Source organism: Narcine bancroftii, chromosome 1, assembly GCF_036971445.1.
Source record: "Narcine bancroftii isolate sNarBan1 chromosome 1, sNarBan1.hap1, whole genome shotgun sequence".
Taxonomy (NCBI): Eukaryota; Metazoa; Chordata; class Chondrichthyes; order Torpediniformes; family Narcinidae; genus Narcine; species Narcine bancroftii.
Genome location: NC_091469.1, coordinates 190,829,206 through 190,855,451, shown reverse-complemented (window position 1 = coordinate 190,855,451; position 26,246 = coordinate 190,829,206). Strand labels below are relative to the sequence as shown.

The 26,246-nt window shown below is 40.1% G+C and overlaps 1 protein-coding gene and 1 long non-coding RNA gene across 2 annotated transcripts in view; one reads left to right on the top strand and one right to left on the bottom strand.

The window, feature by feature from the left end:
* The first annotated feature begins 3,401 nt into the window (after window positions 1-3,401).
* The window catches only part of LOC138736302 (dynamin-1), a 215,270-nt gene continuing 192,425 nt past the window's right edge, over window positions 3,402-26,246 (top strand). The window contains exon 1 of the mRNA XM_069885585.1: window positions 3,402-3,732. Coding sequence (XP_069741686.1) covers window positions 3,572-3,732 — 161 coding nt within the window. The 5' untranslated portion in view covers window positions 3,402-3,571. The remainder of the gene's footprint in view (window positions 3,733-26,246) is intronic.
* On the bottom strand, window positions 7,737-17,668 carry LOC138746949 (uncharacterized). The gene is made up of 3 exons (XR_011347211.1): window positions 17,487-17,668; window positions 8,690-8,875; window positions 7,737-8,246 (listed from the first exon to the last, which is right to left on the bottom strand). It is a non-coding gene; the product is annotated as an uncharacterized lncRNA (long non-coding RNA).

The window sequence follows — 26,246 nt, the reverse complement described above, 5'->3', positions numbered from 1 at the left end:
TCTCATCATTGCATTTTCTACATTATTATTACTTACCATATAATTTGGCATACAGCATGACCTTCAGATTAGACGGGTCCCCAATTTCAGCCTGAATTTCATGGTTTTAATCATATTTTTAGTGTATAAGTCAACCCCCCCCAAAAAAAAATGTGTTGACTGAGCTGGTGTCACGTTGACTGAGCTATTAGATGTTATCATTGGAACCTCCAGCAAAACGAAGAAAGTTTTAAGTTAAAAGTAATTGAAATGCCCAAGGAATCGACCAACTGAGCTGCTGCGAGGACATTTGACATAACTGAGAGATGGTAAGTGAGTGGAGAAAGAATGAAGATGTTTTAAGAAAAATGCTAAATAAACAATGTTCAATGAGAAGAGGAATCATTCGTTGGTCAGAGTTTGAAAATCACATTGAAGAATAGGGATTTGAACAGAGGCAGAATTGCTACATAGTCACAAGAAATAAAATCACAGCATATAGATTGAAGTGGGCAAGGTCAAACCCAGAACACAGTAGAAATTTTAAAGGTACAATGGGCTGGTGCAGCTGCTTCGTGAACAGGAAATATCTGGTAATACAACAAAAAACAAAAATTGCTCGGAAACTACTCAAAGATCCTGATGACATTGTAAACAGTGAGGCTGCAGATGTGCTTGCTAAGTTCTTTGCCTCAGACGATTAGAGTGATTTTGAAAGATTTTAGATGATTTTTTTTAAACAATAAAGATTTCTTTCTAATATACTGGTATCTTAAAAATTTGTTGTAGGATGGAGTCTGAGTGGGTTACGGAACCAATCGAGTGGTATTTTGAGTAGAATTTTACGTCACGTTTTTGTATCTGGCCTACAAGACAATCCCTGTTTTTAGTGTGCTTTTTGGGTGCTTCAAGAGTCACCAAATTGTACAGTAATTCATGTTATTTTAATGGCTGACTAAAAATATTTTTTCTTTCTTTTTCAACCAAAATTATTTTGTCCATCAATGCCAAATTACAGTGGGTTTGATGTAGCATACACTTTAGATTTGAGATTGAATTTGTCCAACCAGACCAACCTTATGGCCTACATCCAATTCATTTTAGCAATCTAGAAGAAAGCAGCTCACTGAGATGTAAAGGCAGAATTGCACTAAACATCCATTAGGAGTCCCTCAAGCCTCTGTACCTAAGGCATGGTCCTTGAGATAAAATTAACCCCCCAGCAGTTCAGGGAAGTTGATATTAAACATATGTAAACTTGGAAAATAAAATTCTATCTCAAGCCAAAGTCAACTTACTAAGATTATTTCTGAGCTAAACTACATTTCAGAATACAGGCCTTCCAGGGATATTATATGGCACTCTACAGAGTTTGTGCACCCTTTATAATGTAATTAAGTATGGCATCATTCAATGAACCATGTAAATCACTGAGGAGGAGAAACAAAATGACATCTTAACAGACCGAAGAACATTTGATGTCATTCTGGAATTTGGTAATTGTGAAAACCTTAAATGGAAATGGAAAGTAATGTTCTTAAGTTTAAAATCAACTAAAGTTTATCGGGATCTATTTTCTTATTTGGATTATATTTGGTGAAAGGATCTATTCTCCTCATAGAAGGCAGAATTTAAAACTGTTTCTGGAGCCCTTTCTCACCCTCTCTTGAATGGCCTGCCCAGGAGTCAGAGGTCCCCAATCCTGCTGGGAGCCGATGCCCGAGTTCAATGACTCATCGCATTATATCCAAATTCACGTTAAATTGGGGTCCATAAAATTAAGGTTTCACTGTACCTGCTCCCATTAACATAAACTTATATTAACTAATTGTGATGAAGGTTATGGGGCAGAAGTGGTGTTATGGGGTTAGGTTACAGAGATAAACTGTCCTCTTGTTGAATTGGAGACCAGACTTGTTGCACTAAACAATTCCAATCATTCTCCCTTTCTTGCACTTCAGTGAAGCTTTCAAGCTATCTCTTAGTTCCTTTTATTACTGATCTGAAGATACTGGACACCAGTGATTAAATACAATATATATTTGTGATCTCTTGCTGGGCACCTTATTCTGCCTTACCCCATTATGCATTCTAGCTATCATAACTTCTTTGGGAGGTTGAGCTGAAATGTATAAATGAATATTAAAATGACCAAAAATTAGGGCATCTTAGCTATCCCAGAGAAGATGTGGGTGAGCTGTTTTCTTCAACTGCTGAAGATGATTTAAGATCGGAAATTCTAACATTCTGACTCGGCAATAATGAAAGATATACAAAATCTATAATGTGTACTTCATTGTAATACAAAGAGCAGGGACACAGGCCCTCCATCCATGCTCACCAAGTTGCCTACTTCATTTTGCCTCATTTGGTCAATATCTCTGTAAACCATTCCTATGCATGTATCTGTCCAAGCTAATTAAGTGCCCTTTAAATCTTTCCCCTCTCATATTAAATCGACGCCCATCCCCCTGGGATCATTCACTTTCTCTCATGTTTTTGTATACCTCCTTCACTGGGGGGGGGGGGGTGGAAACCCCTTAGTCTATCAAAGACATTGGTCTCTCCTTATCAGCCTCAGTCCTAGATTTTTTTTAATGCATCCTCTTTAGCTCCCTTCCAACTGAGCGACCTGAACTGCACACAACACTCCAAGAGCAGTCTCACAGTGTGACAATTATTCACAAATCTTCTCATGATTGCTTTACAGATTGAGACAGGGAGAATACCAATGTGTGAACGGATGATTAATCTCCTGCAGCTCATCCAATAGAGGAAGAAAGATGTCCCCTGTCAGAAGGGCTCAGGCCCGAAACGTCGGTAACCTCCTCTGGACACTGCGAGACCGGCTGAGCTCCTCCAGCATCTGTGTTTTTACTACAATCCCAGCGGCTGGCTGACTTTTGCGTTTCGCCCCTGTCCTTGTTCTCCGTGGCAGCTCATCACGAATTATGCCATTACAAAAGGATCACCATTGCCCGCACCGATCTATTTTAACCCACAGTGATGGCACTAATTAGATGGCCGGCGTTTCCTTGTATTTACAGAATGAGGACACCTCTCCGATTGCAGTGCAGAACCTGTGATAGAAATTGATTGATTCTATTCTTAAATTCAGTCCAGTTTGTATTAAAAAATGCTCCATCTGAGAAGCCAAATGCAAGGATAACAAGTCACCAGATGGTCCACTCTGGGCACTCAATGGGAACAAGGACAATCCGCGGAAATCCGCAGGCTCTTCTGGACGAGCTGGCAAGCAAAGTAGATGACAGCGTGATGCATTCTGGAACCTGTAGTACGCCATCTGCCGCTTACAACACGGCGTGCGGATAGACGGACGACATGTCCCGGCAGACGCCGCGCACCGGATTACGCTTTAAATCGCCCCGTGGAACGGGAGCAGGAACCAAGGAGGCAGAGCGAGCAGAGCGGAGAAGGTCCGGTCTCAGCCTTCTGCATCCCTCTTTCCTCAATGTGGGCCTTGTTTTGCCCATCAGACGTTGGCTTACTGTCATCTGTTTGTTGCACAGATCAAAATTAATTCGCTGGGGTCTTAAGCCGGGAAGACCGCCTTGGTGGACAGCGATTAAAGATGGGAAACCGTGGGATGGAGGAGCTGATTCCTCTTGTCAATCGGATGCAGGATGCTTTCTCTCAAATCGGACAGAATGCGAATTTGGATCTGCCCCAGATCGGGGTGGTCGGAGGGCAGAGCGCCGGGAAAAGCTCAGTACTGGAAAATTTTGTTGGAAAGTAAGTGCATTACCTGCATTTTCCATTCATTAATCAGCATTTCTAATATCATAGCGTCCTTAAATTGATGAAACACCAGAGGGGTGGGGGGATTAACTGGTCCGTTTCGTCGTTGCAAGCATACAATTCCTGCCCTTTTTGCGTGTTTGGCAATAAAGCGAATTGGGAATTTGTTTTGCCCAAATCCAACAAATTTGTATTGTGCGCCGCTTGGCAAAATATTTTAAAGATTAAGTTTTAAATCGAGGACTAGATTAAAAAAAGACATTCCCACTCTCGCACAACCTGAACTATGGGCATATTTCCAAAGCATCAAATTCACTGTTGTCGACAATTTGGCTTCAGCTTAAAAAAAACCCTTTTAATGATGTCCTCCTTGGTGTGGTTGGAGGGCTTAGCCCACTGGCACCGGCAGTCGGTGCAAGGATTGCCTCAGTCTCGGGCAGATTCGTGTGCAAGCAGCTGCGGATCTGTCACTGCACCAACAGTCCACTACCCCCCCGCCCCCGTTTCTCTGCATTCGCCGGTGCATCCACCAGCGCCTGTGTTAATGTGCGTGGGAGGAGTGAGTGTGTGTGACCTTTAGACAAGGACCCGGCTTCTCAACCCCTTGTTTCTGCACCTCTATTCCTCAGCTTTCCAGCATTAGGCTCTTTAAAATTGAGATTTTAGGACAGCTCGGTGGGCGACACCTTAAACCGCAGGTTGATTGGACGTGAAGTCATTTTCCCTTGAGGGTGGGTTTGCAGGGATCTCCGGACTCCCGTCAATCACTCCCCCGCTCCGCGCCCACTTCCCCAGGACCAAAAATCGCCGCTTGCCATGGGTGAGACTGCAACCACAGGATTCATGTTAAAGATAAAATGTACAACCAGACGTTGTCGCCGTGGCAACATGGCAAGGGAGGTTCTGAAATCGCACCGTTTCATGACAAATGATGCAGAATTGACCTCATTGCGAAGTGAAGAACGTTTCATAATTCAAGTGTGAAACGGTGCCTGTTTTCACTCCTTATGGGTTGTTGACTCTTCGGCATCTTCAGTGGAGTTGGTTCTGTTGCTGTCTGCCAGTGGCCGCTATGTTCCCGACAGTAGATGAATGAAGGTCAGAACCCTTCCTGAACTCCCCTGACTACTTGGTATTGCTTTGCCTTAGAGATTGGTAAAGCGAACCGGGACCCAGACTGCAGTGTTGTTGGTGCACGGTATTACTCTGTCCAAGAGAATGGAACAGGAAACTGGGATCCAATCTGCAATATGATGGGCACAGTTTTCCAAGGGAGAGGACTTCACCAGGAATAACTGGTGCTGTGGAACTGTTTTGAACTTGAGCGGAAGGTCCTCATGTTTACCCTGTAAATATCTCCACTAGACAAGTAAACTGGTCACTCTTCTCTGTGGGAATTTATACAAATTGGCTGCTGGGGTTTCTAGACACAGCAGTAACAGAACCTCAGAACTACTTTAATGGGAGCTTAAAAATGGCTCATGTCTTGAAAAGCTCTAAATAATACAGGCCTTAAATAATACAGGCTGGTATTCCTATCTCAGGATGCCTATTTAACATGGTCCTTTAGCTAATGAAACTGATTTCTTTACATCCATGCTGCCTGAAATAAGCAGCATAAATACAACATTTTCTCTTTTAGTTCAATTGTTCTCCATTTTTACTTGCAATTTATTATTAATTGAGTTTGGACAAGGAGGTTGTTCAACATGAATGTATCAGATTCAGTTAACACTGATGGACATCATGTCTACAATAGTTTAACAGTATCCAATCAACAATGGAATCATTATTCTTAAACATATTATTCGAGACTCTGCTTTCAAGTTTAATTTAAATTTAAATTTTAGACATGCAGCTCAGTAACAGGCCATTTCTGCCCACGAGTCCATGCCACCCAATTTCCACCCAATTGACCTACACCCCCGGGTATGTTTTGAACAGTAGGAGGAAACCGGAGCCTCTGGAGCATTTGTGGGTATATTGCTGTATTCATGCAAAGTTATAATGTAATTGTTACCTGCATAAAGTTAAGAGAATCGTATGGAAACACATAATGGGAGTTTGGTGGGATGTCAAGCCAATTATTCCAAGATTCCAGCATCTCCATTGCTTGGTGCTTCTCTGGAGTGCTGAAGAGAACATTAGCCCAAGTAATTAAGTCTCCTGGAGAGAGGCAAAGAATATTAGAGAGGGAATTCCAGAGCTTGGGTTCTTGGTGGGTTGGAAGAAGATGTGCTTCTCAATGTGAAAAATAGCTTGCTTTTGCAGTGTAGTTCCTCAATATAACCATATAACCGTTTACAGCACGGAAGAAGGCCATGTCGGCCCTAGTTTAATTCATATCCAGAATTTTTAAGGAGGGGGCATTTTTTGGGTTTGACTTTTTCATTTTTTTGGGTCAAACCAGAAATGATGTCTGACATACCTGCTGCATTATTTCTGAAGGAACCTCAAAGCCAAGCCACTGAACTGCAGCAAAGTGTCCTCAAAGCACTGGAGAAGCAAACTCAGCTGGAAATGGTTCTGTTTGTTGATGGCACAGACATAAGAAATAGGAAAAAAATATTGAAATGCTGGAGGAACTTAGCTGGTCTTTCAATATCCATAGAAGGCAAAGATATATTGCTGACATTTCGGGCCTGAGCCCTTCTTCAAGGAACAAGCAGAATGAGTGAAAATCATGAAATCTCAGAATACAGACAATGCTGGCTGGGGGAGGAATCCAGACCAACAATTGGTGCTAATTGGATATGATAAGGGGAGAGGTGAGAATTTATTATATCTATGCAAAAGGAAAAGATGGATACAGAGCTGGGGGAAGGTGATGGGGAAGAAATGAGGGGAGGTTAACGAAAGCCAGAGAAGTTGATATGCCATCTGGTTGAAGGGTGCCCATATGGAAGATGAGGTGCTGTTCCTCCAATTTGTGGGTGGTCTCAGTCTGGCAGTACTTGAGACCATGGACAGACATGTCAGCAAGGCAATGCAATGGGAAAATGAATGGGTGGCCTCTGGGAGATCCACGCTATTGCGGCGGACAGAGCTATGGTGCTCAACAAAGTGATCTCCCAATCTGCGCCGACTCTCCAATGTGGAGGAGTAGGCCATCTACTCCATTCTTCTTTTAAATATGTAAATTATTTATTGGGATGCAAGCATTACTGATGAGGTCTCCATTTACTCTACATGTAGTGGCCTGAAAATATATTGGTGGCCTTGAACTCAACAGCATACTGAGTTACTTCAAAAGGTAGTGGTGTTAGATTTGAGGTAAGTACAGGTTAGGTCAGGTGGGAGTGGTTAAATTTGAGGGTCATTTCTAGCATTTCTAGATCTTACTTTAAGTTGTATGCAAACACTTCCAATCCCATGGTGGGAATTGAACCCTTCTCCCCTGGATATTACCCCCCCCACCCCGAAGATCTACTAACCCAGCTTCCATTCGATGGTGGTCATTTGCAATCAAAGACAACTTGCCTCCACCAAGTAAGGCAGGGGACAGATGACAGGGCAGGTGAGGGTGGAGTTATGGAGATGATGGACTCCTTCTGGCGTCGTTGTTAGGCTTCTATTTGTGCCACCTCTGTTTTGCCTGCGGTCCTGGTTTGCTCTCCAAGTCCGGCAGATTAGGTCTTCCAAACCCATTTCACATAGGTGGAATGATCTGTTAGGTGCTAAAACATTGTCACAGCAGCTGCATCATTCTCAGTCCTGTTGCTGTGAAAAAAAATTATGCTCCTGGAATTGTGCTTTGAGAACACAAGTTCCTATGGGTTTTTTTTTTTCTGTCTCTCTGTTTAAATAAAGAGGTAAAATAACAATTTAATGACAATTTTTTTTCCCCTACTTCAGGAAATTTGGAATTTCAACCCCATACTGTTCATTGTTGGGTTTAAATTGTGAACTTCAAAGTGTGTGAATTTTGCTCAAAAATATATCTTTTTAAAGATCAAGTAGAAAGGGCAATGAACAAATTTTAATGGAAACGAGGACAGGAAGGAAATGCGTGCTTTTTTTGGTTGAGATAAAATATTTTAATTTGGGTGAAGGAAATGTCTAATGTGGATGATAAGAGCACTGTTGATTTGTTCAGTGAAATGTCATCAGATTTGCTGCATTCCCCAGTGCTGCCTCATTGAAGGGGCAATCTGCTGCAATTAGTGAAAACTCAGCCAGGGCTCCAGTGTGTGTTGTCCTAAGAGCACCAAGGTTCTGTAAGAATCAGAATGTCTTGGTCAAATTAGCAAAGGTACTTTCAAAACAGGGTCACATGTTGTTTCCAGACGGAGGCAGTCTCAAAGGCTGACAAATGACTTTTGATTCAATTCCAAAGCTGTTTCTTTCTGGAGTGTGTTGCTTTGATGGGCCGCGACTCTTGTTTGCTGTTGTGTTGATAGAAGACACTTTTCCTGTTGCGATGATTCCAGTAGTAATTAGCCAGAGGGTTCTCTCCTGGTCAACGTTCTTACCTTGGCAGATACAAAACAACCACATGCATATGTAAGCTGCAACAGAAGACGAGAAATATTCAGCATGTCAGGCAGCTTACATGGCTTGAGTATCAGAGTCAACATCCTAGGTCGAGTACCCCACACCAGGACTGCATAAGTGAGAAAAAGTGTGCCTTATGTTGCACAGAGGAAGAGGGCTGGAGAGAATGTCTACGATAGAGTGAAGAGCAAAGTTATCAAGCTTACTTCAAATACCAGCAGTTGAAGGCAGTAGAGAACAAAAATAAAAGAGCAAACGGAAACTGACATATCCAGAATAAAATGCAGGTTCCCGGAAATGATGAATTCAGTTTTGAGTCTGGAAGTTTGCCCTGATGGAAAATAAAGTGCTGTTCCTCCCAAACTTGCACTGAAAATGATTGAAACATGATGCTGAGAGCTTATTGTCACAGGTACAAGTACAATCCGGTTAGTGTAGCAGTTCACTCAATACTTACAGTGCCAGCAAAACCAGTTCAAGTCCGATGCTGTCTGTAGGGAGTTTGTATGTTCACCTCATGTCTGCGTGGGTTTCCTCTGAGTGCTCTGGCTTCCTCCCATCCTTCAAAAACGTATGTGGGTGTAGGTCCATTGGGTGTATTTGGGCAGCAGGGGGCCGTAGGCTGGAATGGCCTGTTATTGTACTGTCGAAAATATACAAATACAAGAAAATCTTGCTTACTCCAGCCACATATAAACATTAAGTACAAATTAAATTAGAAACCAATCATCTCAAGAGGAAACTAAGTTTAACAAATATATGTAAAAAAAAGATTCACTGTTGTACTTAACCAACACTGGCATCACTGGGGAGGTGGGGTGTGGGGCATGCAGACCACACTGGGTGACACCAAAATGACTGTCTATAAAATTTTTGTGCAATGTTTCAGCAGAGTTTTAATATTTTTAATTAAAAATATCCCTGTAGTTTAGTTATTACAACAAAAACATTTTTCATAAGACCAGCATAAATGTATCAATATACCTACAAGGCTAAAACTTGATGCTAATTACCTTCCAATGCACCGTGGTCAGAGCTGTCATTTATTATCCAATTACAGTGATGCTTTGAATCACATGGTTTCGTCTCCACACCCTACAACCATTTATTATTGTTTTTGTTGCTGTTGGTGTTTTTATAGTCAAAATTTCTGGCAATTTAGCTACAAAATTGTGGTAATTCGTATTTGTGAACCTACATGAATAACATTTTTGAGAATGAAGTACTATGATGTTGCAATTTAAAGGTGCAATTTTGATTTTGCGAGCTGTTTATCTCACTACTATTGCCTTTAAATTCAGTGATATACGGAAATTACGATTTACAAGTAACATTAGTACAAAAATATTACTAAGGATTCTGTATGGTCTGGTATGGATGGAGGTCCATGGGGGGGTGGGGGGTAGGGGAGGTGGTGTGGTAACATCATGAGTTATTGCTCTGGGTGACACCAACCCTAGTGACGCCACTGCTAACCAACCCTTTCATTCCAGGATTTAACAGTGAATCTCTTTCATACTGACTCCAATGCCAGTACATATACCTTTTAAGATAAGGTGACTAAATTGTGAACTCATCAGCACCCTATACAATTGTAACAATACTTCCATTTTTAAACACCAACATCTTGAAGGTCAGTATGACATGTGCATTCCAAATCACTTTGGTGTACCTGCCCAATTTACTTTCTGTCATTCATGCACAAGTACATCTGAATCCATCCATTCTTCACTTGGTGTAACTTTTTTGCATGCAAAGCATTGGATTCCTCTTGCGCGACCTTGTCCTTTCCTACATTAAACTCCATTTATCAAGATTTCACTCGTTCACTCAACCAATCTACATCTTCCCTGTTGAAGAAGCCAAATTTCATTTTCTCAAAGTGCTCTCCCACCTAATATTATCTTATTAATAAACATGGATACCTAATATTCTGCTTCTATCTCCAGGTCATTAATACAAATAGTATATAATTGAATTAATATCTGATTCTTGGGGGAAACTCATTAGAATACATTTTTCCAGTCTGTTTATTCTAACTTTGTTTTCCATGCAGCAACTCATCTTCAACTTTCTTCCTCTAATCCCACAAGTTCTTATTTATTATCCTGGCCTTTAATGTGGAACCTTTTCAAATACCTTCTAGAAATCCATGTCCACTAAACCTACTGGATCCCTCAATTTGCTTGTTGTTTCCTTGAAAAGCTCTAGCAAATTTGTCAAACATAATTTACCTTTAATAGAACAATTTTGACTTGGTTTGATTTCATTATTCTTCATTAAATGACTATTTCTTCCTAGCTTGGAGGCTAATCCAATAGGCTTATTATTGCCTGCTTTTTGACTTCCACCTTTCTTGAATAATAGAATCAAGTTTACAGCTGTCCTATCTGTTTATTCCTGGAACTCTTGAGTTTTGAAAAGCTTCAACTAATGGCGTCACTATTTCTGCAACAATTCCTTTAGAATCCTTGGGGAAAGGCCATTGGAACCTGGTGACTTGTCTGTTTTTAGGGCTGTTTAGGTTTTCTAATACCATGTCCTCTGTGAAAGTGATGTTACAACTATGTCCATGCTATTTGAAACCAGCTCATTAGATATCTGTGGGATATTTGCAGTGTCCTCCACTGTCAAGACCAATGCAAAGCATTTCAGATTTAGTTATTGTCAGAGTACATACATGACATCACATACAGCCTGAGATTCCTTTTCCCTGCAGGCATGGCAAAATTGCCACTAATCGGTAGTGCAAAAAAAATAAACTGTTCACTGTGTAAACATGTAAACAAAGAACTGTAAACAGAAAATGAATGTAAACAAACTGCAATACAGCAAGAACAAAAAGAAAATTAATAAAGTGCACACGTAAATGTCCTTAAATGATTCCCTGATTTAGTTGGTCATTGAGGAGTCTGATGGTGGAGGGGTAGCAGCTGTTCCTGAACCTGGTGGTGCGAATCTTGTGGCATCTGTACCATTTTCCTGATGGCAGCAGCGAGAACAGAGCGTGTGCTGGGTGGTGAGGGTCTTTGATGATTGCTGCTGCCCTCAATAGCAGTGTTCCCTGTAGATGTTCTCAATAGTGGGGAGAGTTTTGCCTGTGATGTTCTGGGCTGTGTCCACTACCTTTTGGAGGGCTTTATGCTCAGATGCATTGGTGTCCCCTTACCAGACCATGATGCATTTGGTCAGCGCACTTTCCACCACACATCAGTAGAAATTTACCAGGGTTTCTGATGTCATATCAAACCTCCGCAAACTCCTGAGGAAGTAGAGGTGCTGACATGCTTTCTTCCCAATGCCATTGGTATGTTGGGTCCAGGAAAGATCCTTCAAGATAATGACTACCAAGAACCTAAATTTGCTCATTCTCTCCTCCTCTGATCCCCCAGTGATCACTGGATTAGTTTTGATGACATTGAGTGCAAGGTTGTTGATGGTGCACCATTTAGCCAAGTTTTCAATCTCCATCCTGTACGCTGACTCATCCCCTTCCCCTACTGTGGTATTGTTGCTAAATTTGTGGATGGCATTATTGTTGTAACAAGCCACACAGTCGTAGGTGTAAAATGAGTAGAGCAGGGGTGGTGTTGAAGGAGATCGTGGAGAAGTTCTTGCCAATCTTCACTTACTGTGGTCTGGAGGTAAGGAAATCCAAGATCCCAATTACACAGTGGGGTGTTAACTCCCAGGTCTTGGTGTTTGCTGATCAGTTTTGACGGGGTGATGGTAAATGCTGAACTGTGTTTGATAAAGAGCATCCTGAAAAAGCATCTATACTGTCCAGTGTTCCTTTGGCTTAAACATCTTCCATTTTCTTGTTGGCTATTGTTAATTTGCAATCTCACCCTCTGAGGATGTCAGCTATTTTCTTTTTAGAGCCATAAATGACCTTGCTGTTGGTTTTGACATAACTTGCCATTTATCTCATCAATTTTTCCCCTCTTATTAACTTTTTGTCTCTCGCAATGAAATTCTTGGAAATTCCCAGTCCTCTGGTCTACCACTAACCTTTACCATTTTGAAGCTACAATCTTTCTCCTAGAATGTCTCTTTCTTATTGAATACATTTCTGCTGAGTGCTATGAACTGGTTGGTAAGTATCTGCCATTGCTTATCCATTGTCTTGTCCCTAGACCTGTTTACGCAGTTCATTCTAGACAACTATGCCTTCATACCAGTGTAATTGTCCTTGCATTGAGGACATAACCATATAAACATTTACGGAGCGGAAACAGGCCACGTTGGCCTTTCGAGTCCGCACCGGTTCACTGATTTTGTGCACCCTCTTCAGGCATTGGTGATTTTAAGTGTAGTGTATCTTTGAGTATTTTAACATTATCCATAGGTACTCTGTACTTTGGATGTGAAATCTCATATTAAAATATTCAAAAACATTGGCTGTGTGGGAGAAGCCAGTGAGTGGCCATGGACAATAGCTTCTCAGACTGGAGACCTGTGACTAGTGGTGTGCTTGGTTATGGATTCTGGGTATTTAGCCTCAAACTGCATTTAGACTTCAGTCATATTGACCACAAATATTCATTCCCTAGTGACCACAAAACATTTATTAATCATGCCTCATTACAATGGCCCCATTGAAAATGGGTTCTGTAGCGCGGAATCGATTTTGGCGTCGGATATTTTGGCAAAAATAAGACTTTTGTATCCCTTCGGACATTTTGGTGCCCACAGTTTGGTGCTGGCCCGGCAACCCCCCAGGGTTGCAGCATTGCCTGAAACCTGGCCTTTCAGAAACTCCCTCCTCCCAGGAAACCACTCCCCTGGTGGCAATGGAAGCAGAAGATCATTAATATTAGTTGTCATTAATAATATATTGCAGGATATTAATTATATGTATGTGTATGCAAGTTTCTCATTAATAACACTTATCTGCATCCTATCACATACTGAGGGCTGTGACTATAGACTGCTCTGTTTGGTTAACGGTGGGTTTTACTTTCGATGGTTTTATCGCAATTTCTTGTCAAAACCTGCGTGAACCATACTGAGAGAGAGAGAAAACGGCAACAGTGGTTATAGTCACAGTGGTTGCAGTGAGTTGCTCTAGATGCTCGGAACAAAGAATCTATTTTACAACAATTGGATTGTTTTTAACAAGTGTTTTTAATTTTTAAATAATTTTAAATTAAATTAATTATATATTCCATGATATGTAATTAAACTTGCAATAAATATAGCACTATAATTTACCAAAAACCCTAGTTTTTTATTGTTCCCTGACTGCTTTTAATAATTTAAATATATTGCTATAATCTATGAAAAGCCCTTGTTTGTCAGGGGAGCAGTTTCCTGGGGGTGAAGGGGAGTTTCTGCAACACTGTGGGGTTCAGACAGTGCTGCAATGCTGGTGTTTCAGGTAGTGCGGCAGGACAGAATCGCCCAACAGAATGGGTGGCGGGCCAAAATATCTAGCACCAAGCTGTGGGCACCAAAATGTCCAGCGCCAAATGTCCTAGACCCTCTGTAACATACTGCCTAAAGAAGCAGTCATTGACACATGCCATAAATTCCTCTTCTACAGTAACCTTGCCATTTTGATTAAACCAATCAATGTGCAGATTGAAATCTACCTTGAAATTTGCAGTTTCCTTTTTTCATACCTTTGATATCTTCATTTTTGTTTTGTCCTACTGCAAAGCAATAACTTGCATTCCCCCATTTCTTCTTGCCCTATTTTTCATTACTTCCAACCAATTCCACATCGCTGACCACTGCATCTGCATCACTACTCAGTTTCATGGTTTGACCTTCCTTGATTAACAAAGATATCCCATGTCCTTTTCACTGAATCTTTTAGAACCTTGAATCACATAGAACACTGAGTTTCCAGTCCTGTTCATTCTGCAACCACTTTTCAGTAATAACCATCAGATCATAATTGAGTGCAACTATTTGTGCTGCCAAGTCCTTGATCTTGTTACACATGCCAAGTGCATTCTGATAAAGAAGCTTAAGATTTGACTTTGTTTTTTTTTGCCACACCAATTTCCTTATACCTGCCTGTGATAGTACAGACCTATCACCAATGTATATAGTTACAGTATCTAGAGTGTAATGACTGTGCGATTGGCTGAGAGCTTAGCCACGCCTACTGTCTGGGCCTTAAAGGGTTGTGTCCCTAGCCAGGTCGGATCATTCTGGACTGGTTGGCCACCTGTGAAGAACTCCTGTCTTTTGCTAATAAAAGCCTTGGTTTGGATCAACAAGTCTTTGGTTCTTTCGACGAGCTCTACACTGCCATATTTTAATTTTTCCCCTTCACTGTCCTGTACCACTGTTTTCTCATTTCCATTTGTTTTGTTTAACATTCTATCATTAGATCCCTACCTCAACTTATTTCATTTAAAGTCTTTTCTCTTACCCTATTTTCAGATTTATTGTCAGAGTTTCTTTGGCTTGGCTTCGCAGACGAAGATTTATGGAGGGGTAGTGTCCACGTCAGCTGCAGGCTCGTTTGTGGCTGACAAGTCCGATGCGGGACAGGCAGACACGGTTGCAGCGGTTGCAAGGGAAAATTGGTTTGTTGGGGTTGGGTGTTGGGTTTTTCCTCCTTTGCCTTTTGACAGTGAAGTGGGCTCTGCGGTCTTCTTCAAAGGTGGTTGCTGCCCGCCGAACTGTGAGGCGCCAAGATGCACGGTTGGAGGCGATATCAGCCCACTGGCGATGGTCAATGTGGCAGGCACCAAGAGCTTTCTTTAGGCAGTCCTTGTACCTCTTCTTTGGTGCACCTCTGTCTCGGTGGCCAGTGGAGAGCTCGCCATATAGCACGATCTTGGGAAGGCGATGGTCCTCCATTTCTGGAGTCGTGACCTACCCTGCGCAGTTTGATCTTCAGCAGTGTGGATTCGATGCTGTCGGCCTCTGCCATCTCGAGTACTTCGATGTTGGAGATGAAGTCGCTCCAATGAATGTTGAGGATGGAGCGGAGACAACGCTGGTGGAAGCGTTCTAGGAGCCATAGGTGATGCCGGTAGAGGACCCATGATTCGGAGCCGAACAGGAGTGTGGGTATGACAACGTCTCTGTATATGCTAATCTTTGTGAGGTTTTTCAGTTGGTTGTTTTTCCAGACTCTTTTGTGTAGTCTTCCAAAGGCGCTATTTTCCTTGGCGAGTCTGTTGTCTATCTCGTTGTCGATCCTTGCATCCGATGAAATGGTGCAGCCGAGATAGGTATACTGGTTGACCGTTTCGAGTTTTGTGTGCCCGTTGGAGATGTGGGGGGGGCTGGTAGTCATGGTGGGGAGCTGGCTGATGGAGGACCTCAGTTTTCTTCAGGCTGACTTCCAGGCCAAACATTTTGGCAGTTTCCGCAAAACAGGACGTCAAGCGCTGAAGAGCTGGCTCTGAATGGGCAACTAAAGCGGCATCGTCTGCAAAGAGTAGTTCACGGACAAGTTGCTCTTGTGTCTTGGTGTGAGCTTGCAGGCGCCAGATTGAAGAGACTGCCATCTGTGCGGTACCGGATGTAAACAGCGTCTTCATTGTTGAGGTCTTTCATGGCATACATGACATCACATACAACCCTGAGATTCTTTTTCCTGCGGGCGAGGCAGAATTACCACTTATTGGTCCCACCAGTGATCACATGATGTCTGCATCAATATTAGACTTTCCCTTATACTGGTGCCAGTATCTCATGAATCAGATCTTGTTTCTGTCACACCAATCATGTAGACGTCCAATTTAATCTGCTGCGTTCAGTGCTCATGATTAGAGAAATACAATAGATGACAATTTCGCAGAGTACCCCTTTTAAACTGCAAGAACGATTCTGAGCTTCCAGTTGTCTTTCTCTTTAATTATCTATCCAACCTGTTTGTGACACCTACAATGTTCCAATGAGGCTTGAACAACAGCATCTCGTCTTCAATATGGGCAAGTTGCAGCCTTGGGACTCTATGCTGAATTCAGTAATTTTAGGTGACCAGTCATTTATTTTTCTGGATATTTCGGTTTCAATTTGCTCTTTTGTTTCTTTTTTCCCTCTAACTGCTGAAATTTAAAATCATGGCTACCTTGACAACTTTGCTATGCATTCTTTCCTTCTCTTGGAATGCCATAAAGGTCATCCTTTACCAGTGGGTTGGGTATGAAAATCACTGCTACCTTTTTGAAAAGCCACATGATGCCTCTTGGCTGCCAAGATGATGGGATCTGCTATGGCTGACACTGATTGGGTGGCAAGGATTCCATCTCCTTTGGTATGGAGCTGAAGATCGTTGGCACTGAGTTTCTCTTAGCATAAGTAATGACTTGAGGAGAAGGTAAAAGTGGGGTGAGAAAGAACAATAATGACCCAAAGGCCTCTTGAATTTCCACACTGCATCTATGTGTCTATACCTGTACATGTTGTATGGGTACATTCTTGTAAAGAGTATCACTGTAACACTGTGAAACCTAACAGATTTGGGAACAACTGACCCAAAGGAACCTTTGACAACGAATAACAGAAAATATGATTTTTTGGCTAGAACATGTGAACATGTGGTAGAGTATGTTAACACACTTCTAGATATTGATTCAAGCAGCTTTCATGGTTTCTCACTGAAATAGATTCCCAGGCACTGCCTTGCCCTATTGAAAAAGCCTGCAATATCTGAACAGTTTGAGAAATTAATTAAATACACTCCGTTATTCAACTGACTTGGCCAACTAATTACTATGCACTTTTAATGTCCTTGGTGCATTTAATTGGCCAAATTGAGAAAAGAACACATTGATCTTGAGAGAGCTGAATTATGAGCATTTTTGATCAGAAGGAATCCTAACCAAAACATATCAAATCCTATATGCACAGTCCTGAGCCAGAATAGAGGGGAGAATAGGACTTTTTCCTCTGGCGTATGGATAGGGAGGCATGAAATATTTTATAAATCAAATTAAGAGGTTGGTCTTGATGTGAGGCTCTTTAACAGACTCAGATTATGTTGGGTGCCAATAACATGCAGTGCTGGAAATGTACAACGCAACCAACACATATCCATGTGGGTGAAAGAGGATCTTGGTCTTGGAACGATGATAAGCAAACATGCAGATATGTGTATTTCCAGCTTTAGCATTGTATTTTCCCTTCTTTAAATGAATATGTAATTGGAATGAATTCTAGAATGACATCTGACCCATTGTTCCTCTTTGGAAGAGCAGTCCAGTTAGTGCCACTTAACCCTGTAATGTTACCCTGCAAATCTCCTTCTCAGATATCCATACTGAAGCTGATAATTTCATTACCTTTTCATCCTCTGTTTATTTCTTGAATTCTCTTCCTCTTTCCTCCCCTATGTCAATTATTTTAAACCTGTCTCCCCTGCTGACCAGGTTTCCTGCCAGCCCCAGAGACTCCAATATCAATTGAAATTAAATATAAATAGGAGAGGGAACAACACAAAGAGGTCACAGATTTCCATCCAAGCATGACAGCATCCAGATTGCAATTTAAATGCAGCAATGTGACCCCATCAATTCTCATTGTTATCTCATTTGATTGTTATGACACTTTCAACCCTGTCCACAATTCTTGTAATTTTGCACCTCCCTTAACCTTCCATTATATTAAAAATGTAAGGCAAATTTGTCAACTCTTAACATAAAACACATCTCTAATCTCTGGCACCATTTCATTGCATATGTTTTTTTTAGGGATGCGGGGTTAACAGACTGAGCCAGCATTTAATTGCCTGTCCCTATTCAACCTTAAGGAAGTGGTTTGAACTTCCTTCTTGAAGTACTGTAGTCCTTGAGGTTTGGGGAGATCCATAATGCTGTAGGGTGGTAGATCCAGAATTTTGACCCAGTGTCCAGTCAAGATGCTGTGTGGCTTGGAGGGCAACTTCCTTGCTTTTACTGTCCTGTCCTTGCGGGTCTGGGTGAGCTGCTGCAGTGCATTCTGTAGATGGTACAAACCACTGCTTCTGTGCATCAGTTGTGCAGTGAGGCAATGGTTATGGCTGTGGTGCCCAAGAAGCAAGCTGCCACATTCTGTATCAAGCTTAAGTGTCCTTTTTTAAAAAAAAAAATTAGACATACAGGAAAGAGTCCATTTTGGCCCATGAGCTCATGCTGCCCAAATACACCAATTAACCTTCAAATCCTGCATGTTTTTGAAGGGTTGGAGGAAACCGGAACACCCAGAGGAAACCCACATAGACACGGGGAGAACGTACAAACTCGTTACAGACAGTGGCAGATTTGAACCTGGTTTTCTGGCTCTGTACGAGTGTTGTGCTCACTGGTGTAGTCACCACTCGTTATCACCATCTCGTCAGTGCCCTGGATCAGGCCGTCGCTAAGAAGGCTGGTGACTTCCTATAGGTTCCACCACATTCCAACAAGTATGATGCTTTAAAAGCACTTTTACTGTGGGTTTATGATTTGTCCTGTAGGCAAAGAGCAGCCAAACTACTACACCTCGATGGGTTGGGAGACCATAGCTAATGGACGAAATGCTGTTCCTGGCATCTGGTGAAAGTTCCAATCTGTTATTCGAGCAGCTCTTTTTAGAGTGAATGCCAGATGATATTAGACTCTTGTTATCCAACTGTTCATTCGAAGACCCAAGAGCTGTAGAAACAGAGGCAGACATTCTACGGCTGGCTAAAAAGGACAGCAAGGAAAGACAAGTCTACATAGCCAACCCCTCCGATATTGACCCCGTGTCACACTCTAGTGCTCTTACAAACAAACAAACAATGTCCAAAATGAGCAAGCAGCCTGTGGACACCTCATCTTGGCATTGGGGAGTAAATGGCCACAAGTGATTTCCACCCTGCCCATTTGTGGAAAACACTCAGGCCAACCACCAGTTAGGGGTGCAGTGGTTGGTGAAAAACCTGCCAGCCTATTGTATGCATGGGACCAGTTGTCCTTGACCTGCTACCAGGAAGATGAATGTCAAGTTCGAGAACCATCTCTACACATAGCCATTTATTATAGTAGCAATATCCCAACCTTTGCTTGGGGCAAATTTTCTTCGGGATCATTCATTCCTCATTAACTTAAAAAGGCATTGGCTAATAGAGGGAACTACTTTTTAGACTATTCCTCTTGCAGATGCCTGTACCCCTGCTCTGCACCTTCCAACATTAGGTAAACCAGTAGATGAATTCTCCTAGCTGTTGGAAGATTTCCATGAAATTACTACTCTACAAATTTTTGTGTCCACTGCAAAGCATGATGTTACTCATCGCATTTATACTAATGGCCCTCCTATCCATGCTAAAGCACATCGCTTGCTGCCAGAGAAACTGTGTTTAGCTAAGGATGAGTTTTCCAAGATGGAGGAACTAGACATGATTCGTAGATCTGACAACCCCTGGTCATCCCCATTACACTTGGTCCCAAAACACAATGGAGGTTGGCGACCATGAGGAGATTACAGGCAGATTAATGATGCCACCATCCCAGATCATTATCCAATACCTTATATTTGGGATTTCTGGGCTAATTTGCATGGAGGAAAAATATTCTCCAAAATAGACTTGATGCGTGGCTATTACCAAGTACCAGTAGAGTCAGAAGACATTCCAAAAACAGCAATAATTACCCCGTTTGGGTTGTTCAAATTTTTAAGAATGCTATTTGGATTAAAGAATGCTGCTCAATCGTTTCAATGGGTGATGGACGCTTTAGGACGTGGTATGACCAATGTCTTCATTTACCTCAATGACATTTTAGTGCCCTTTAGGATTAAAGAGGAACATTTGGAACATCTTCATACACTTTTTATACATCTCCAAGAATTTAGACTGATTATCAATCCAGATAAATGTGTTTTTGGACAAGAACTATTGATTTTTTTTGGCATAGAATTACTCCAGAGGGCGTGACCCCGCTACCAACCAAAATTGAGGCCATTACCAAATACGCAAAACCCTTATATCACCATCGTCACATGGAGAATATTCTTCCTTTGTGCCTGAAGACCTCAAAAACTGTGAATATATCTTTGTCTGTAGGGAAACAGTTGGTCAACATTTCCAGATGCCCTACGAAGGACCTTATAGGATACTCAGACAAACTAGGTCAACCTGTATTTTGGACATTGGAGGGAAACCACAGTCTTTCACTATTGACAAGCTTAAACCAGCTCATGTAGACAAGTCTTTCCCTCTGCAGCAGCCAACAGTCCATCACAGAGGTTGACCACCTAAAAGACAGACAAACCTTTATGCCGGTTCTGGGGAGTGGGGTGGGGGTGTGTAGTGGCACTATGGTGACACTACAACTCTCAGAAGGCATCGAACTGGCCATGTGATGACATCAGTGCCTGTCAGGTGCGTGATTTGGGCTTTTAAAATAAATCCATTTGATTCAACTGAAGAAACGCCTTGTGTGGTTATTTCATCATTGCCCATTGCAATTCCAGTGGCCACAATACAGTAAAACCCCTGTTATCTGAAATTCAAGAAACCAGCGGCTTCAAGCATAAAAATCGTGGAAATAGAATAGGTAAAATGTACAGTAGTTTAAACTTGGTGCACATCGCCATTAGTTCACCAATCAAGCAGCAGATCATTTCAAGCAATTATAAAATTCACTTATACAGCATCAACCAATCTCCCTAAGCGTCAGATACCAAGGGTTTTGCTGTATTTGGACAGATTTATTTTATGAAGGGCTTTGAAGGATATTGACTAATACAAATAGAACTAACCTAGAATGCCAATGTAATTTACATGGACAAGATAGACAGGAGTCACGTGATGGAGTAATGGTAGGTCAGGGAATTCCAGCCCTCTCCGGAAAAGTTGAAAAAAAAACACACAAAACACAAAGGTACAAGAATAAAAATTAAAACAAAGTAAAAGTAAAGGTGAGAAGAAAATGGCAGCAAAGAGAAAAAATTCGAAAACAACGGGAAGAAGAGAAGATGAAAGAACGTCGGAAGAAGAAGGTGAAGGCCTTACCTGTCCGAGGAGGCCCACCGCGGAGAGAGAAGCCCGCTCCCTAAGGTCAGTGGAAGTCCCGAGCTTGGGACTACAAAAATGGCTCGCAGAGCCGAATAAAAGTGCGCAACCGCGCATGAAAAAAAACACACCGACGGGAGGGGGGAACAGCTGCAGAGTCGATCTCCACAGCTGAGAGTGACAGCTGCAACACAGCAACAGGAGCAGAACATAGAAAATAACGACAACAAGAAAGAAGAGAGCAAAAAGAAAACAAGGAAACAACAGATGTCCAACCCAGAGGAAGAAGAAGAAGAACATAGAGAAATGGAAGAAGAAGAGAAAGGCAAGACAACGGATATATCTCTTTTGAAAGAATATATGGAATCTGTGAAAGAATGGCAATTACAAGAATTTAATGAGATAAAAAGAAGAATTAAGAGTGCAGAAGAAAAAATGAATAAAATAGAAATGGTCATATCAGAGATAGGAAAAAGAGTGGATAATGTGGAAGAACGAGAAATAATCGTAGAAATGGAAGTAGAGGACTTAAAAGAGAAATTAGAAGAATCTAATAAAAAAGTTAAAGAGGCACATGAGCTGTTAGCTCAGAAGATAGATATAATGGAAAACTATAATAGAAGAAATAATATAAAGATAGTGGGCCTTAAGGAAGATGAAGAAGGCAAGAATATGAGAGAATTTATAAAAGATTGGATCCCCAGGGTCCTAGGAAGACCAGAATTACAGGAAGAAATGGAAATAGAGAGGGCACATAGAACATTAGCCCCGAAACCACAACCGCAGCAAAAACCAAGATCCATTTTAGTAAAATTCTTAAGATATACAACAAGAGAAAATATATTGGAGAAAGCAATGAAGAAAATAAGAGAAGACAAAAAGCCACTGGAATACAAAGGTCAAAAAAATGTTTTCTATCCAGACATAAGTTTTGAACTCCTGAAGAAGAGGAAGGAGTTCAATACAGCAAAAACGATCCTATGGAAAAAAGGATATAAATTTATGTTAAAGTACCCAGCGGTACTTAAAATAGTTATTCCAGGGCAACAAAACAGACTATTCTTGGATCCAGAGGAAGCACGAAAATTTGCAGAACAACTACAAAACAAGCAGAGAGATGAAGACATGTAATGAGAGTAAAAATGACCACGAACTATATGTATGTGTGTATATGGGTGTATATTATATATATATATATATATATATTTGAAAGAAAAAAAAAATATATATATATAAAGATGTGCATGTATATATGTGTATGCATGAGTGTATCCGTATTTAGAGGAAAATATATAGAGTATAGATAAGAATTAATAAGGGAATGAAAGGGAATAGAGGGAATAAGGAGGGAATTAAAAGAGTGACCTTTGTTATATATGAAAATTGAAATCTTTTCCGGGGGGGGGCTGGGTGGGGAGGAGTTACGGTAACTGCAAAATCAGTTGACGCTTGCGAGTGAATTCACAAATCCAAATGGAGAGAGGAGATGTGGTTGCCCGACAAGGGATAAAGGGCAACTCAGGAGGGGGAGGGGAGAATGGGGTTAAAGAAGTTTTAAATAGGAGAATAAGGAAAATGTTTGATGTTTTAGAAATGTTGTCTTATAAAGTGTTCAAAACAAGAAAGCAGAAATGGATAAGAAGGAAAGGTGATGAGGAAACGGAAAGGGAAGATAAACAAAGTATGAAATGGCTATGTTGAACTATATGACTTTAAATATTAACGGAATACATAACCAAATCAAAAGGAAGAAACTGCTAAATTTTACTGAAAAAAGAAAAAATTGATAATAGCATTTGTGCAAGAAACACATTGAACTGAAATGGAGCACAAGAAATTAAAGAGAGATTGGGTAGGACATGTAACAGCAGCATCGTATAATTCAAAAGCAAGAGGAGTAGCTATATTAATCAGTAAAAATGTACCAATTAAAATAGAAGAGGAAATAATAGATCCAGCAGGGAGATATGTAATGATAAAATGTCAGATATATTCGGAGTTTTGGAATCTACTCAATGTATATTCACCTAACGAAGAAGATCAAAAGTTTATGCAAGATATTTTTTTGAAGGTAGCAGATACGCAATGGAACATATTAATAGGAGGGGATTTCAACCTTAATTTGGATTCAAATATGGATAAAACTGGGAAAAAAATTAACAGAAAGAACAAAGTAACCAAATTTATAATTAAATCGATGGAAGAAATGCAACTTTTGGATATATGGAGGAAACAACACCCAAAGGAAAAGGAATATTCATATTATTCAGGTAGACATAAAACATACTCAATAATAGACTTTTTTCTGTTATCAGCTCGTATGCAAGATAGAGTAAGAAAAACAGAATATAAAGCTAGAATATTATCGGACCATTCACCCTTGATATTGACAATAGAGTTAGAGGACATCCCTCCAAGAATGTATAGATGGAGATTAAACTCCATGCTACTTAAAAGGCAGGATTTTAGAGAATTCATTGAAAGACAAATTAAAATGTATTTTGAAATAAATACGGAATCAGTGAAAGATAAGTTTATACTATGGGATGCAATGAAAGCGTTCATCAGAGGGCAAATAATAAGTTATGTAACCAAGATGAAGAAGGACTACAATCAGGAAACAGAGCAGTTGGAAAGGGAAATAGTAAATATAGAAAAAGAATTAGCAATGAAGGAAGACACAACTAAAAGAAGAGAATTGGCAGATAAAAAAATAAAATATGAAACACTACAAACATATAAGGTGGAAAAGAACATAATGAAGACAAAACAGAAATATTATGAACTAGGGGAAAAAAACACACAAAATTCTAGCATGGCAGCTTAAGACAGAACAAGCTAAGAAAATGGCATCAAGGGAAAAAGACAAACAAATCACATATAATCCAACGGAGATTAATTAAAACTTTAGAGAATTCTATGAACAATTATACCAAACTGAAAACGAAGGAAAAGAAGGGAAAATAGATGAATTTTTAACTAAAATTGAACTACCAAAATTACAAATAGAGGAACAAAATAAATTAACAGAACCATTTGAAATAGTAGAAATACAAGAGATAATAAAAAAACTACCAAATAATAAAACACCAGGAGAGGATGGATTCCCAATAGAATTCTATAAAACATTTAAAGATTTATTAATTCCTCCCCTCCTGGAAGTAATCAACCAGATTGACAAAACACATAGCTTACCAGATTCATGTAAAACAGCAATAATTACAGTAATACCAAAGCAAGGGAAAAATCCACTCGCACCAGCGTCATATAGACCAATATCATTACTTAACACAGATTATAAGATAATAGCTAAACTATTAGCAAACAGATTAGCAGATTATGTACCTAAAATGGTAAATCTAGACCAAACTGGATTTATTAAAAAAAGACGGACAACAGACAATATTTGTAAATTTATTAACTTAATTCATGCAGTAGAAGGGAGTAAAGCTCCAACAGTAGCAGTTGCTTTAGACGCAGAGAAGGCCTTTGACAGAATAGAATGGAATTATTTATTCAAAGTATTGCAAAAATTCAGTTTGCCAGAGAAGTATATTAATTGGATTAAAGCATTATATAAGGGGCCATTGGCGAAAGTGACAGTAAATGGATATATATCAAAGCAATTTAATTTAAGCAGATCAACAAGGCAGGGATGCCCACTATCACCCTTATTGTTCGCGTTAGCTATAGAACCACTAGCAGAATTGATAAGAACAGAAAATAATATAAAAGGGATAAAAATAAAAGACAAGGAATATAAAATCAGTTTATTTGTGGATGATGTTATAGTATACTTAACAGAACCGAACTATCAATAAAAGAATGATATAAGAAATTGAAGGAATATGGAGAAGTGTCAGGTTACAAGATTAACATAAATAAAAGTGAAGCAATGCCAATAAATAATACGGATTTCTCAAAATTTAAGAAGGAATCACCATTCAGATGGCAAATGCAAGCAATAAGATACCTAGGTATACAAATAAATAAAAATCTCAGCCATCTATATAAACTCAATTATTATCCACTAATGAAAAAATTATAGAGCGATTTAGAGCATTGGAAAGATTTACCACTAACACTAATAGGAAGGATAATCTGTATTAAAATGAACATTTTCCCAAGGATACTATACCTATTTCAGGCATTGCCAATACACTTGACAGAGAAATTCTTCAAGGAGTTAAAGAAAATAATAAGGAAATTTTTATGGAAAGGGGGGAAACCGAGGATAGCACTAGATAAATTAACAGAATGGTATAAACAAGGAGGCTTACAACTGCCAAACTTTAAAAATTATTATAGAGCCGCACAATTAAGATACCTATCAGATTTTTATCAAACAAGGGAAAAGCCAGATTGGACTAGATTAGAACTAGATAAAATAGGGGAAAAGATACCTGAACACATATTATATAAATGGGATGAAAAATTGGTACAACGTAGGAGTTCTCCAGTATTACATCATCTGCTCAATATTTGGAAGAAGATTCATGTAGAAAGGAATAAAACAAATTACCAATTACCAAAACTAATAATAATGCAAAATCAGTTACTCCCTTTTACAATAGATAACCTTTCCTTTAGAGAATGGGAGAAAAAAGGGATCAAAAGAATAGAAAATTGTTTTTCAGGAAATAGATTATTATCCTTTGAACAAATGAAGGATAAATATAATATAACTCACGATACAATGTTTGCATACCACCAACTGAGATCCTACTTGAAGGACAAATTAGGAAGCAGTCCGAGGTTACCAGAGGGAAGTAACTTTGAATATGTGATTACAGATACAATGATAATCAAAAAATTTATAACAAATGTGTATATTAAACTGCAAGAAAAAGAGAATGAAGAAACAAATGGTAAAACTAAACAAAAATGGGAACAAGATTTAAATATAAAGATAAAGAAGGAAACATGGGAGAAGTTATGCTCTGGAACGATGAGAAATACAATAAATACGAGGTTACGTATGATACAATATAACTGGATACACAGGCTATACATTACACCCCAAAAGTTAAATAAATGGGACCCAACAGTATCTGACAGATGATTTCGTTGTAAAAAAGAAATGGGA